Raw genomic sequence first — 15,826 nt, 5'->3', positions numbered from 1 at the left:
CTCTTCTTCCATTTCGATACGGCCGGTAATATACTTAAACGTCTCAATCATGTCTCCTCTCTCCCTACGTTCCTCGAGTGAGTATAGCTGCAAATTTTTCAGCCTTTCCTCGTACGATAGATCCTTGAGCCCCGAGACCATCCTGGTGGCCATCCGTTGCACCGACTCTACTCTCAGCGCATCTTTTCGGTAGTGTGGCCTCTAGAATTGCACACAATATTCCAAATGAGGTCTCATCATGGTTCTGTATAATGGCATTATGGCTTCCGACTGACGAAACTCCTGCGGATGCAACCTAACAACTGTCTTGCCTTAGATGAAGCCTTCTCCACATGATCAGCAGTTTTCATGTCTGCGCTGATGATCACTCCCAAGTCTCGTTCTGTTGAAGTTTCTAGCTAAGGTCTCACCATTCAAGGTGTAAGTTCTGCACGGATTTCTGCTGCCGAGGTGCATGATCTTACATTTCTTAGCGTTGAAGCCCAACTGCCAGGTTGAGGACCAAAGTTCCAACAAATGTAGGTCCTGCGTCATACTATCGGGTGAATTGCCATCTCTCACTATATTGCATAGTTTGGCGTCATCAGCGAATAACGTTATCTTACCTTGAAGCCCCTGAGTTAGGTCCCCTATGAATATGTTGTAAAGGAGCGGGCCCAAGACTGAGCCCTGCAGTACTCCACTGGTCACCTCCAATGTTTTAGAGAGGGTACCGTTAACTACCACCCTCTGAAATCTGCCACTCAGCCAGTCATTGACCCATGTAGTTAGTGTTTCTCCCAGCCCCATTGATTTCATCTTGCTCAACAGCCTGCGATGCGGGACAATATCGAAAGCTTTGCTGAAGTCTAGGTATACGACATCCAAAGATTCTCCCAAGTCTAGCTGTTTTGTTACCCAGTCAAAGAAGCTGATGAGATTGGATTGGCAGGACCTACTCTTGGTGAATCCGTGTTGACTGGAATCCCGTAGATTCTCCTCATCCAAGATTGCATCTAATTTATGTTTGATTAGTGTTTCCATGAGTTTGCATACTATTGATGTGAGACTCACTGGTCTGTAGTTTGCAGCCTCTACCCTGCAACCCTTTTTGTGCAGTGGAACGACGTTAGCTGTTTTCCAGTCTATGGGGACTCTCCCCGAACTTAGGGAGAGATTGAAGAGTCCTGATAGCGGTTCTGCCAGGACATCACGCAGCTCACTGAGCACCCTGGGGTGTAGATTGTCCGGTCCCATGGCTTTGTTCACTTTGAGTCTTGCCAGTTCGTAGTAGACGTCGCCAGGTGTGAACTCGAAATTCTGAAACGGGTCTTTCTCGCTGGGCCTTGCCTGCAACTACGGACCGTGCCCCGGTGCCTCGCAGGTGAAGACCGAGCAGAAGTATTCATTCAGTAGTTCTGCTTTATCGGAATCTGATTCTGCGCAGTTCCCATCTGTGTCCTCATGTCCCCCAGAAATTATGAAAGCAGCTCCATTAGACTTTAAACTATCTCTATTGAATTACCTAACCAATAACCTAAACAATGGAAAATTCCACACTAATAATGGTCATATTATAATAACCCCAATTCCAAAAAATCGTAAAGAATCACCAATATCAGTAACCAACTATAGACCAGTAGCATCCATCCCATTTATTGTAAAAATCATGGAAGGAATGGTACACACCCAACTGATGGAATATCTCGACCAGTTCTCTCTCTTGCACGAAACTCAATCTGGTTTTAGGCCTCTGTTTAACACTGAGACAGTAATTGCGGCTATCCTGGACAATGTGCGCTATTTGTTTAGTAAGGGCCTCAACGCCCTAATCATGCAATTTGACATGAGCTCTGCCTTCGACTTGGTGGACCATGGGAAACTATTACAATGCTTAGACGCAATTGGAATCAAAGGAGAGGTATTAAACTGGTTTTGAGGTTTCCTTATATCATGCACCTACCAAGTCCGTTTTAATTACGATCTCTCCGACACATGGAGCAATCCATCTGGCATGCCACAGGGATCACCATTATCCCCACTGCTTTTCAATGTTTACATGGCCTCATTGGGTGCACAATTGTCCCAACTGGGGATAAAACTGTTTAGCTACGCTGATGACTTCACGATAATTATCCCATTTACTACCTCTGTCTCAGAAGTCACCCGCAAAGCAACAGAAGCACTAAATCGGATGGAGCAATGGATGACTGAATTCAGACTAAAGCTAAATTCAGAGAAAACAAAATTTTTTATAGCATCGCAACGCCCACTTGACACTAAAGCATCATTGTGCATCAATAACCTTAGTTATCCCACTATGAAGATATTGGGAGTAACTCTGGGCCAGAGCCTGACCATGAAAGACAGGTAGACTCCCTGATTAGAAAGATCTTTTTCACCCTCTGGAAGCTTCGGTCCATCAGAGCTTACTTCAGTGTCTCATCATTTAGAATTATAGTACAATCCCTCATACTGAGTCAACTCAATTATTGTAACATCACCTACTTGGCACTTTCCCAGAAGAACATGCAGCGATTGCAACTGGTACAAAATGCAGCGGTTAGGTTACTTTGTGGACTGAAGAAGTTTGATCATGTGACACCTTCCTATCGACTTCTGCACTGGCTGCCGATGGAGGCACGTGTGAAATTCAAGTTGGGTTGTTTTTGCTTCAAGGTACTTTACGGCTTAGCCCCTAAATATATAACAGACCTTTTCTCCTTCACAACCAACAGATTCAGGAGAACCTCACATCCGAACTTTGTTTCTCCACCGGTTAGAGGTTGTAAATTTAAAAGTCATCACGAACATCTTTTCTCACATCAAGCAGCTTTATGGGATAAAGACCTGGAACAACTGCTCATGCCCACTACTTATAGGGAATTCAGGAAATGCCTAAAAACACATCTGTTCCTGAAGTACTTAGGCAACTGACCTATACAATCTTAGTCCTCAACAAATGATCTTTAGAACTGTTATTCTCTAACTCTGAACTTTGTTTATTCCACTCGATCTATAATACCTTTTAATCATTGTAAACCGCATAGAACTTCCCGGTCCTGTGGTATATAAACTGTTATTATTATTATTATTATTATTATATTTTAAATTGTACTTGTATTGTTATGCACTGTACTGAACAGTTGTATTCACTGGAAATTAAATATAGAGATATCTTTGTTTTAATATGCTTTAGAATCTCTTAACACTTTTGGAAACGGAAAAAGAACACCAGTTGAAGCTAACTTCACAGTTTCAGGAAGATAAAGAATCCAAGTCCAAGTGAGTTTTGTTTTTCTTTGCTTGGATCTGCATTTGTATATGATCATGTGATGTTGGGGCTCATAAATACCAGGCTTTCCAAAGTAATAAAGGAATCCTTATTGCTTCTATCCAACAGCTATGGATAATTCCTCAATACTGCATTACATCATATAGAGAATGACACAGACAAATTTGTTCCCATCCTCGCGGGATCTCAATATCACCATCTGGTGCCCATGTGTTCTGTCCCTGTCCCATTCCTGCAAGCTCTGATTTAACCGCAGAAGCCTCAAACACTTATGATTTTAAAGCATTCAAGGCTTGTGCAGATGAGGGCAGAGCTTGCAGGAATGGGGCAGGAATAGAGCTCACGGGGACTGTATGGAGATAGAGAGATCCCGCAGGGACAGAGAAAATTTGTCCTCCGTGTCAACGCTATTGGTCAACCTCATCTAGCTATTTTTAGCTGCATTTTATTCATATGGTGAAACTTACAGGTTTATTGCTGCGTAATTCGCTGTCTAGGTCTTTCTCTACTCTAAAGAGACTTTTTATATTTTTCTAGTAATAAAAAAATTATTACATTATTTTGCACTCTATAAGATGCACTTTTTCCCCAAAAAAGTGGGTGGAAAAAAGGGTGCATCCTATGGAGCAAATACCCCCGTTACCTTATTTAGACCGCCTCCTGCCGCCACCGCTGCTACTGGTTGCTCGCTGACGCTGTAAGTAGAGGAAGGGAAAGGCCAGGCAGAGCCAGAATTGACATCGGAGGTAAGGCTTCTGAGCCAGCGGTATGCAATCGCTTCACCCGCCTGGCCTTTCCCATTAATTGTTCTGTTCGTCCCTCGTTCTCGGGCCGCAGTGAGGCCATGGCTTGTGGTGCCGCGCTGACGAGTTTGGCCTGCTGCTGAGCCAGTCCTCCTCCCCTCCCCCCGCCGCTGCTGCTTTGTCGACATGTCCTCACAGCGGTAACAGCGGGAGATAATTAAATCCAGCGGGCAGGCTTTGGGTGGGGCTGAAGAGGACAGAGGCTGGAAGGCAGTGAGGGGAACATAGAAGGAAGGAAGGAAGGGACAATTGTTGGGCCTAAGGAAAGAAAGAAATCACTATACAATGTTGGGAGGAAGAGGACAAAGGCTATAGAAGGCATTGAGGGGGACATAGGAAGGAGGGAGTGAGGAAGGAACAATTGTTGGGTCTGAGGAAGGAAAGAAAGAAATCACCAGACAACAAAGGTAGGAAAAATGATTTTATTTTCAATTTAGTGGTCAAAATATGTCAGTTTTGAGAATTTATATCTGCTGTTTATATTTTGCACTATATTTGTCTATTTTTCTATAATTGCTACTGAGGTGACATTGCATATTTTAAAAAGTCATCTGCCTTGACATCTGTGCCCTGTCCCTGCCCGCCCTGACCCGGCCTACCATTAGACCACCAGAGGGGGGACAGGATATAGAGCTTGGCAGGCAGGGGGGACAGGGTGCAGAGCCTAGCAAGGAGTGTGGGGTTGGGTGCAGAGCCTGGCAGGGAGAATTTGGCTCAGAATGGGGTTTTTTCTTGTTTTCCTCCTCTAAATCTAGGGTGCGTCTTATGGAGCGAAAAATACGGTATCTAGTATTCCTTTCCTAGAACTTCTGTAGACAAATGGGCATTCCAGGCATTACTAAAACTAAGCAAACTCCTTCAGTCCTTTTGCTTCCTCAGATAATGAGCAAGCAACATGTTTCTGTTTTATAACACGATGCTTTAATGGCTCTATACATACAAATTGTTTCTAATCACTAATGAACTTTTACCAAAACTAGTGTAATCCACTCATTGAATAGTCAGGGTCAAAAGTGAATATTTCAGGTGTGTTTGGCATATTTCCAGGATTTTCCCTAAACCACATGGGTCTCCTCTGTTTCTATTAATGACTCACTCACTGTAGATGCTAGTCTCTTAGGAATGGTTCTCTTCTCTTCATGTGATTATATATTTTCCAGAGATTGCAGTGACAAGATTTCTCTTTCATAAAAATAAAATGTTGTGGGTCCTCCTACTACTAATCTAATACGTAATTTGTTAATCACACTAATACTAAAAAGGTTCAAGGCGATTTACAGCAAGAGACCATACACAAAAGATGGGAAAATACATAAACCAATCATCAATAAAATTAAAAAATATAAATCAAATTAAAGTATTCTAATTTTTCTGTATAAAAAAGTTTTCAGGTTTTTTTCGAAAGCACAGATAACTAAGAATTGTCCTATTTGCTAAGGCAAATTGTTCCAGATAGAAACATGACAGAAGATAAAGCCCAAATGGCCCATCCAGTCTGACCATCTGCAGCATCCACTATCTCCTCCTCTCCCTAAGAGATCCCACATGTTTGTCCCACGCTTTCTTGAATTCAGACACAGTCTTTGTCTCCACCACCTCTACCATGCATCTACCATCCTTTCTGTAAGAAATTTTAAGTACAGTGATGCCTTGGAATCTGAACTTAATCCGTTCCAGAACCCTGTTCGAGCTCCAAAACGTTCGAGTTCCAACACAATTTTTCCCATTGAAAATAATGGAAACTGAATTAATCCGTTCCTGGGTCCCACAAACTCAAATTTTAACAGGAAATACACTAGATTTTAGGGGCAGAAACACATACATAAAGGCCTAGATTCAGTATAGGACACCTGTCCCGGGCATCCTATACAGAATCGGGCCTACACAGCTCCCCCCGAAGATCGCCGGCAGGAGGGTGCCCAACTCCTCCTGCCGACATAACCCGCGATTGCCAGCAGGAAGGTGCTCAACACTTCCTACCAACAGAACCCGCTCCCCCCTCCCCGAAAATCGCCAGCAGGAGGGTGCCTAACTCCTTCTGCCAGACTCCCCAACGGCCCCCCATTATGATCGCTGGCAGGAGGGTACCCAACCCCTCCTGCCTGACCCCTCCTCAATGAAAGCCCCCACCCCAGAACCCCTCCTTGGGCTTTCGTCCAATTTGGCCGGACGGCAACTCGCACCGTCCAGCCAGCAGTCCCGCCTCCATCCAAATGAGGCGGGCCCACCCCTCCACTGCCCAACCCACAGGATCCTAGGGCCTGATTGGCCCAAGCGCCTAAGGCCCCTCCTATAGCACCAACAGTGCAAAATCAGTATAGACTTTGTCTTGCTCTTTGACTGTAGTACAGACATCTCCAGCACCATAATTAATAGTTTAGCCCCTACTGGTGTCCCCTCCCATCTTAGTCACCATAGCTGATTAAAAAAATTTATCTTTCTTTATCATCCCTCCAGACCAGCACAGATGGATGGGTTTATGCTTCTCTACCAGCATGAGAACATACTGAATTCTATCATCTGTACAAGTGGGCTGTGCAGTTCCTCTTAGAATCAGTCTGTTCTTAGTCTCCAGCAGGTGAAGGTGGTAAGCCTGTGCAATCCCGTTATGCCTTTAGGTTGTGACTGTTGGAAGGGATAGGAGATGTCCTTTTTCTGGCTCTGTTCTTGCCTGGACAGAGGTTGGATCCGGCAGGGACCTCTTTTTGTCCTCAGAGGTATCACACTTGGGTGGCCAAGTCCCCCCCCCCACCTCCCCCTCCGTGTTAGTGGTTCCTTAGCTGTATGCCTTGCCTGAGGGCACTGACTACAGCTTAGAGAGCCAGTGTGGTCTGCTTCTTCAATTTTTTTTAAAAAAAGCAGGCACAGCTATTCACAGTGTTAGTGCTGGTCTGAAGGGAAACTTTTCATTCATATTTTTTTTTCTTCCCTAGCTGTTTTTGTCAGTTGGGCCTGCCTAGTGGTTTTCATAATGAGCACTTCTCAGCCGAAGAGGTGCTCAGTGTGATCCTGCTGAGACCTCAACGATGCCGGCATGTGTAGTTTCTGCTTGCAACTACGTGAATAGGAATCCTTGTCAGAGTCAGCTTTACGAGCTGGCAAGAGGGATGCCCCAGTGGCCGCAAGGGCAGAGTTGACCATTGGCGGCAGGGAGTCCCAGGCTTCCCTTCCCGCCGACAGCTTTGGGGATTCCTTGGCCATTGCATCAGCTGGCAGTGGGGAGGCCCAGGGTTCCCTTACTGCCACAGGCAATAGGGATTCCTCTGCTATCGTGTTGGGGTTTTCGGGGATTACCTTTTTGTGATTTTACTTTTTCAGGCCTCTTCAGCGGCTCCTTTGGCAGGAAACTACGCCATTTTGTCTGAGTCTTCTGTTGAGCTCTCATCTAGATTGGAGAGACAGAACAGGTCTTGCAGGCCTCTTTCTCGGCAGTGGAGCATGATTCCTCTCCAGCCATGGGATTTTCCACAGATTTTGTGCTTACTATGTACAAGACTTACAGCATGCACTCGGCTGGTATCTCAGCCTCTCTGGGGGTCTCTGCCACATCTAATGGGTTGATTCCTTCTATGCCAGCGCTTTCTTCGCCCTCTCCGTCCTCACCTAAGCGACAGTGTCTTTTGTGGGAGGGCAAGGTTTGTGTGGCAGACGATTTATCTTCAATTGAGGACCTGGGTCCTTTGGTGGGAGGGGTGGATGATCTGGGCAACTGGGTGTCAGAGTTGCCCTTGGGGAAGGACTCTTGGATGGTCTGCAGTTTTCACCAGGAAGAATTGCAGGAGCACATTCTCCAGTGTCTTATGTTTTGCGTTTTGAAGATGATGCTAAAGAGACCCTCCGAGTGGTGGATCCTCTTCATGGGATTTGGGCGGCTTCACATTACTTTCTCATGCATGCATCAAGATATCCGGGATATCGTGCAAGCACATTTAAAAGCCCCAGATGAACCTTTTTGATTGGTGCAGTATCTGATCTGTTTGTATCCTATTCCTGATGTCAACAGGGACTCCTTACACTTGCCAGTAGTTAATGCAGTGGTCTTGGTCATTGCTAAGAGGCAAACGGTTCCAGTGGAAGGGGGTTCTGCTCTGAAAGACCCCTAGGACCGGAGGATGGAGGCTCTTCTCAAACAGTTTTGATGTAATGGCCTTGGCAGTCCAAGTGGCGATTTTAGTAGTCCTAGACTTGTTGCAGGAAGGACTTCAGAAGGGGCTCTTGATAGGTTCTCTGAAAGTTCAGATCCCAGGCCTTTCTTGTTTCCAAGCTTGGTGGAATAGAGACTCCTTGGCCTTTTTCCCAGAGCTCTGCACTTACATAAGAACATAAGAAGTTGCCTCCGCTGAGTCAGACCAGAGGTCCATCCTGCCCAGCGGTCCGCTCCCGCAGCGGCCCATCAGGCCTAATTGCCTGAATAGTGTCCATGACTAATTTTGTAACTGCCTCTAATCTTCTAATTTTATCCCTATTACCTACCTCTACTCCTATCTGTATCCCTAACTCTGTACCCCTAATTTTATCCCTATTACCTACCTCTACTCCTATCTGTACCCCTCAATCCCTTTGTCCTCCAGGTACCTGTCCAGACCCTCTTTGAAGCCCTGTAGTGTGCTTCTGCTTATCACATCCTCCGGCAGCGCGTTCCATGTGTCCACCACCCTCTGAGTGAAAAAGAACTTCCTGGCGTTTGTTCTAAACCTTTACCCTTTCAGTTTCTCCGAGTGCCCCCTTGTGCTTGTGGTTCCCCGTAATTTGAAAAATCTGTCCATGTCCACTCTTTCTATGCCCTTCATGATCTTGAAGGTTTCTATCATGTCTCCGCTTTTCCAGGGAGAAAAGCCCCAACTTCTTCAGTAGAGATTGTTCTGTGTTTATCTTTTGATTTGGTCCTTTTCTTCCATTTTATCTGTCAGCTCATTAATTGTTAGCAGTTGCGTTTTTGTTTGGTTTTGAATCTGCTATATAACATCCATCAACCTTCCAAATCCTCCAGCTGGGCCCCAGTTTGACATCTCCCAGGAAATGTCCACCACCACTTCTTTAGTATCTTATTGCACAGTTGCAATGTCTTTACGCACCTCTACCAGTCATCTTGTCTCTTACTAATATTGGTGGTCACCTCACTCTGGGCACTGCCTGCCTCTAATTCTAAGTCTGAGACAGTAGTCTCCAACGTGCATACATGTGATCCTCCTACATCTTCACTAGTCTTGGGGTCTGATTTAATTTTGGCAGTCTTGGTAGACCAAAAGACCTGCTAACTTATTCCATGCTGACATGGGCATTAGTAAATGCCAATTCTCTTATGTAAGTTTGAGGAGGGTTTTCTATGTTGTGTTTGGAGCATTTTCTCAAAGAGCCATCTTCCAAGGTGATGTCAGTTCTTCTTACAACATTACAGTATACTTCTGGGAGGGCTATTTTGTCTCAGCACTTTGGGATGATAACCATTTGTGTTAATGATCAATTCCACTGTCTATGGAAAATACCTGTTACAGGTGAGGAACATTGCTTTTCAGTTAGAAGATCTTAGATTGATGAGTCTTTTTGCAGGCATACTAGAAGAAAAACTACCTATTTTTAGACAGAAGGAGTAACAATGAGATACTATTTTTATTAAGTTTAATTTTAGAATTGATATGACAGTCTGTATGTTGCCAAAAAGATTTTAAAGGTAAAAGGTACTATCATAGGGATGTCTTCACATTTTGATATACTTTTTTTGTTTGTTTTTATAATAGCATGTAAAATTGATTTATCTTTAACAAATTCCTTGACAAGTAAAATTTTCTGTAACTTTAGATCTCTCTCATTTTCTTCTGAAATCTTTGCATTGAAAATTGTAAGAGATTTTGATCCATTTTTTCTAGGGAACTATTGAAAGTACTTGGTGATAATATGCAGCTAAAAAAACAGTCTTCTGAACTGGTGATACACAGTGAGCAGCAGGTAAGAATATATTTTCTTAATCCTGAAATTCAAAAACCTTTAGAACTGTAATTAGAAAGGTTGATTTTTAATAAGTAACTACAGTCAAACCTCGGTTTGCGAGTAACCTGGTTGCAAGTGTTTTGCAAGACAAGCAAAACATTCTCGCAAAACTTGTCTCGCAAACCGAGTGTTGACTCGATTTGCAAGGCCCCCTCCCGAGAACCGGCATCGCTCCCCCCCACCCGCAAAGGCTTCTCCCCCGTCTGAACAACTTGAAACTTACCCCTTCGTCTGGCACCGGCACGCAGCCCACAGGACGTGCCGATGCTGCTTGAAGAAGTTCCTGCCTCTTGCTGGGCCTTGAGCATCTGCGCATGCTCAAGGCCTTCTAATTCTCCCTCTCGCTGAGAAGGCCTTGAGCATGCGCAGATACATGTTCAAGGCCCAGCAGAGGCATGCGCAGATACATGTTCAAGGCCCAGCAGAGGCAGGAACTTCTTCAAGCAGCACCGCTGGCCTTCAGGGGGGGGGGGGTGGAGGGGTGGGAACGTATCAAGCGAGTTTCCATTATTTCCTATGGGGAAACTCGCTTTGATATACGAGTATTTTGGTTTACGAGCATGGAACGAGTTATGCTCGGAAACCAAGGTTCCACTGTATTAGTGTTCTTATTCATAAGGAGCTCAAATCTGTGAACAGTTTGTTGGTTTTGGAGGAAATGAGAAAAAAAGCTTGTAATGCTGCTTTAGATTCTTTGATTTTTATGATGGCAATATAAGGTACATCCCTATATATAATACTTCGTATAGCATTGAGTACAATGATTGTGCTGTAAATCATATGGTTGTAGCTGTCCTAACTCAAAGAAGTGTCTTCAGTTTTGACCACCAGGAGATAGCAGATGCTCATGAGCAAACACAGTGGGTACTAAGTAATAGAAGAGGTTTGCATTTCTGTGCTCCAGCCACAGAACTACTACTAGCCTCAGCTAATTCATATTTTCAAGTCCAAAACACTTCTTTATGCTGGCAGTCTTGTGTCTTGAATGGGACTCTGTTGCACTTGCCTCAGCAAAGCATCCAATTCATATAGGTTAACCTTATGGGGATCTTATTAGATCTTACCCCATAGAATGCTCTGGATCAGGCAATAGGTGGGAGATTACACCTCTAAGGCAAGCCTCAGCAGTCTTCCTTTCAAGGGTCAAATGTTTGGAAAGGGACTAGATAATCTCATGACCAGCATGGCATATCGTCAGCCAAAATGTCTACCTGACAGCAGACCACGAACCTCTGGATGCCAGCCTGCTTTGTGCATTTTGGAAGCTCAGGGATTGTTCCCCTGGGAGCTAGCTCATCTTCTGATTTATCAGAGGCTTGAGCACAGGCTATGGGACCCCTGTGTTAATCCGTTTGGGTGTCAGAGACCCGGCTGCATTTTTTCACTCCCCCCATCATGACAATCCATGGGGGTTGAGGTCACAGTCAGTATTTGTTCAACTGGCAGTCCAAATATCTCCAGTTTTGGATCCCTTCTCAAAGGATCTGAAGCATAAAAGTGTCTCCCTTCAGTCAGGCTGCATGAAAGCTGACACAGGCAGTCACCAGGACTGCACAGTGAGTACAGCCCATTCCTTATGGGGAAAATTGTGTGTGGGGGGGGAAGGGCTTCAAACAATTTGATGTTTAAGGGTTTCTGGGGCCAGACAGAGGGTCCCTCACCTCCAAAAGCCCTTTCCTTTTGAATTTTTTAAATTTCAGAGGAGTCCCCAAGGACTGTTCTTGGCATGAATTCGCTGGTGGCACCATCCTGGATTTTAAACACCTTTTTTTTCTAAAGCCTCCCATCTGCCTCCAAATCCCTCGATTTAACTCAAAATCGACTGGGATGGACTCTTCGGGATGTTCTGCCCCATATCATGCCAGTTTTGTGCTGGATGGTCAATCAAGGAACATGTACTGCGGAGCGTTCGAGGGAGGGGAGGGAGCCTTGGTCTTAGCTTCCTCTGAGGCTTCTAGGGCTGGGGAAATGCAGAGAGTCCTGGCGGCAGGGAAACAATCCCTCCCAAAGAGCCCGAACAGTAAATATGTGAAACGCAAGTGTGTGGAAGTGGTGGAGCTCAAAATAAGCTGGTCTGAATACCTGTAATTGGTCTAAGGGGCCTACTGTTCAGGGGTTTAACCCAGATTTTGTTACTCTCCTGTGGAAAGCCTAGTTGATGAGTCCAGGACACTGTGTTGCCTGTGGGTGCGCTGGATTTGCTCTGGGGAAAGATTCCGTTTCAGGAGACCTCCCCACTGCTAAGGAACCTGTCACCCAGCCTGAGTGAACAGGTGGACCAGGATTGGGAGGATTGGAGATCAGACTCCATGCCTTTACTGTCCCAAAGCACAGTTTATTTCCTGGAGGACTCTGGTTTGCTTATAGGGAACAGAAGTCAGGAGGCGATAGTTTCGCTGAACTAGGGAGATGATTATTCGATGTGGCTACTCTGTTTATCATTTATATAGTGCTGAAAGGTGTACACAGCACTGTACATTTTGACATTTATAGACTATCCCTGCTCAGAAGAGCTTACAGTCTAACTTGGACAGACAGACATGACATATAGGGTTGGGGACGCAGAACCCAAGATGAAAGGAGTTAGGAATCGAAAGCACTCTCATAGAGGTGGGCTTTTAACTGGGTCTTGAACCCTGCCAGAGACGGAGCCTGCCATAGGGATTCGAGTAACTTGTTCCAAGCATACAGCGCAGCAGGGCAGTAGGGACGGAATCTGTAGTTGGCAGCTGAAGAGCAGGGCACAGATAGGAGGGACTTACCAGCTGAGCCGAGCTCAGGGGGGGAATCATGGGAGATACGTGGCGAGATAGTGAGGGGCAGCTGACTGAGTGTATTTTGTAGGTCAGTAAGAGGAGTTTGAATTGTATTTGGAAACGGATGGGAAGCCAATGAAGTGACTTTAGGAGAGGGGTAACGTGAGTAAATCGGCTCTCCCAGAATTTGAGTCATGCAGCCGAATTCTGGACGGATTGGAGGAGAACGAGATGGCTAAGCGGAAGGCTTGAGAGTAGCGAGTGGCAGTAGTCTAAGCACGAGATGATGAGGGCATGAATAAGTGTTATGGTAGTATGTTCAGAGAGGAAGGGTCGGATTTTGGTAATATAGAGGAAGAAGCGGCAGATTTTAGCGATATGTTGTATCTGAGCAGTGAAGGTGAGAGAGGAATCAACAATGACCTCAAGATTACGAGCAGACAAAACAGGAAGGATGAGAGTATTGTCCACAGAGATGGAGAATGAGGGAAGCGGAGAGGTGGGTTTAGGCGGGAAGATGAGCAGCTCTGTTTTAGTCATATTCAGTTTTAGATGGTGATGAGACATCCAGGCGGCAATGTCAGACAGGCAGGCTGAGACTCTGGTCTGGGTTTCAGTAGAGCTATTTGGCACAGAGATGTAGATCTGGAAGTCATCAGCATAGAGGTGATACTGGAAGCTATGGAAGGAGATCAGTACTCCAAGTGAGAAAGTGTAGATTGAGAAAAGGAGTGGTCCCAGTACAGAGCCTTGACATACAGCATTCAATAGTGGGAAGGCTATGAAGGAGGAACCACCATTGCATACACTGAAGGTGCGATGGGAGAAATAGGAAGAAAACCAAGAGAGGATAGACCCTGGAATCCCAACAAGGACAGCGTATCGAGGAGTAGGCAATTACTAAAATCCGAGGCTCCTATGCTTAACTTACCTCAAACTCAACACACTATTTGATACACTTATTATTATAGCATTAAGACTTATACTCTCTATTTGAATCTATTTCAATCCATTTTTGGTTTCAGTCAGTGCTTCTTCAACATAAACGTGAAATGTTTTTTTCCACGTATACACCCATGTCTTCCAAGGCTCGTCTAAAATGGTCTGCCTTCATAGACTATCTTAATCTTCTTTGATTCTTTCTTCTAGCTTTCTCTTCTTCTCTTTCCAGGCTAAGTGTAAGTGTTGTATATCCATCTGCATTTGCTTGGCTTGGCCTGTATATTCTAGTCTCGTAGTTTCAACTGTCCCAGTCAACAATTCCAGTTTTTCAGATAATTTTGTTACCTCTTCAGTTGATTTTTCCTTCCATCACTGAAGCAAGTGCCAGATGCTGTTCATAGAGACCTCCATCGGAGAGGAAAGAGATTCCCCTCTCTCAGTTGTTTCCATCAGCCGTCCTGCCGTCGACGCTGTGCCCTCGCCGGGAGACCCCACGTCTCTACTTCCGGGAGCATGTGTCTCTCGCCGCAGCGTTTCGGCAGTTGCCGGGCACGGAGGTATCATGGGAGCTGGAGGAGATAATGATAGGGCTAGTGACTCCCTCCCATCACCGAGCTCTCCACTCCAGCAAATGTGAGCGCCGGAGAAGCCGTGAGGAAACAGTCCATCGTCTGCTGAATCAGGGTGGGCGTCAGGGCCAATGAGGAAGAAGCCCTGAGCACCCCTTTCCTCTTAGAATGGGGCATCAGATCAGAGGTATTTGAATAAGGAAATGCAGGCTAGGAGAATATTAACTACGTCTCTCGCAGCTTCTCTACATCGCCGCCATCTTGATCCTCCCCCTTCAGGAGTTACCTCGACACTGTGTCAATCAGATCACCTTTTTTCCCATGCACCCAGCCATCACCTTGCTAGTTACTGAGTAATGGGAGTCTCCGGAAGGCTCCCTAAGGGTTCCCAAGACTATGTCCAAACTTTACCGTATGACTCTGGAATTTCAGCAACTGTTTAGTCAGCCGAAGGTGGGTTCCACAGTGGCTCAAGTAACAAAGCGTACCTCCCTTCCTAGCGAGGGAGGCAAGATGTTAAAGGATGTGGAGGACCGCAAGGTGGACTTGGTTCTTAGGAGGCAATTTGAAGTGCTAGCTTTGGGAATCAAAGCTGCAGTGGCAGCCATGTTTTGTGGCACATGCCTGCTGCACCAGATTGTGGCAGAGTCCAGCAAAGGACATATGCGTCCAGCTGGTGCTGGAGGGAAGTTGGAAAGTATTATGTTGTGGATACTCTCAGACATCTTCAAAGTCACGAGCAAGATGCTGGCGTAAGCTGTTTCTGCCTTCAGAATGCTTTGGATCAGTGGGTAGGTGATACAGTCTTCAAGGCCACCTTAAACAGACTGCCTGTTTAACTCAGTTTGGCTTTTATGGTTATTTGGTGCCATCTACTAAGATACGTTTACACCCCTGAGGAAGGCCCCTGTGGCCGAAACACGGACTGTGTTGCGGTCCAGTATATGCTCTTTTACAAAGGACTTTACATTTTGTTTTATTTAAATGTATACTTGTGTGAATTTTAACTGAGATTCTATATTGTGAATAAAGGTGTTTGTCCACACAGTGGTCTGATCAGTGTCCCTTCCCCACTTCCTTGTTTTGTTTCAGTGTGGCGGATCGCCATCCTAGGGCTCTTGTCAGGCAACTGACCTTGTTGACCTGTTGGGGGAGGCAGGGCTTTTTTGTCCTCACAACGTTCCTGCCAATATTACACAGGTGCCTCTGCTCAGAGATTATATCGGGGATCTAGACAGAGATCTGGCAGCTCCAGACAGCAGCAACCCTTGAGGTCTTGCATCAGCCCTGTTTCCAAGAAGACACAATGATGCCAAGGTGACAGCTGTGCTCTAGCACATTGTCAGGAGGCTGCTGCCGTCCTGGAGAGCATGGGAGCAATTTCCTCATATCACTGGGTTCTAGATCTTATTCAGGAGGGTCCCAAAATCGAGTTCTATCGCCCTCACACAGGTCAGTTTGTGGATTCTCCAGCCAGCAGGCCGGAAAAAGTCC

At 45.5% G+C, this 15,826-nt stretch overlaps 1 protein-coding gene across 3 annotated transcripts in view; it reads left to right on the top strand.

Moving 5' to 3' along the window:
- Positions 1–15,826, top strand: part of KIF15 (kinesin family member 15) — a 288,169-nt gene that overhangs the window by 189,080 nt on the left and 83,263 nt on the right. For all 3 annotated transcript variants that reach the window (XM_033930440.1, XM_033930441.1, XM_033930439.1), the window contains exons 22-23: positions 3,179–3,264; positions 9,945–10,023. In XM_033930440.1, the coding sequence (XP_033786331.1) occupies positions 3,179–3,264; positions 9,945–10,023 (165 nt within the window). The remainder of the gene's footprint in view (positions 1–3,178; positions 3,265–9,944; positions 10,024–15,826) is intronic.

This window comes from Geotrypetes seraphini, chromosome 2 (genome assembly GCF_902459505.1).
Source record: "Geotrypetes seraphini chromosome 2, aGeoSer1.1, whole genome shotgun sequence".
In the NCBI taxonomy this organism is placed as follows: domain Eukaryota; kingdom Metazoa; phylum Chordata; class Amphibia; order Gymnophiona; family Dermophiidae; genus Geotrypetes; species Geotrypetes seraphini.
Note: the sequence above shows the minus strand (reverse complement) of the source record. Positions and strands in the feature narration are given on the sequence as shown.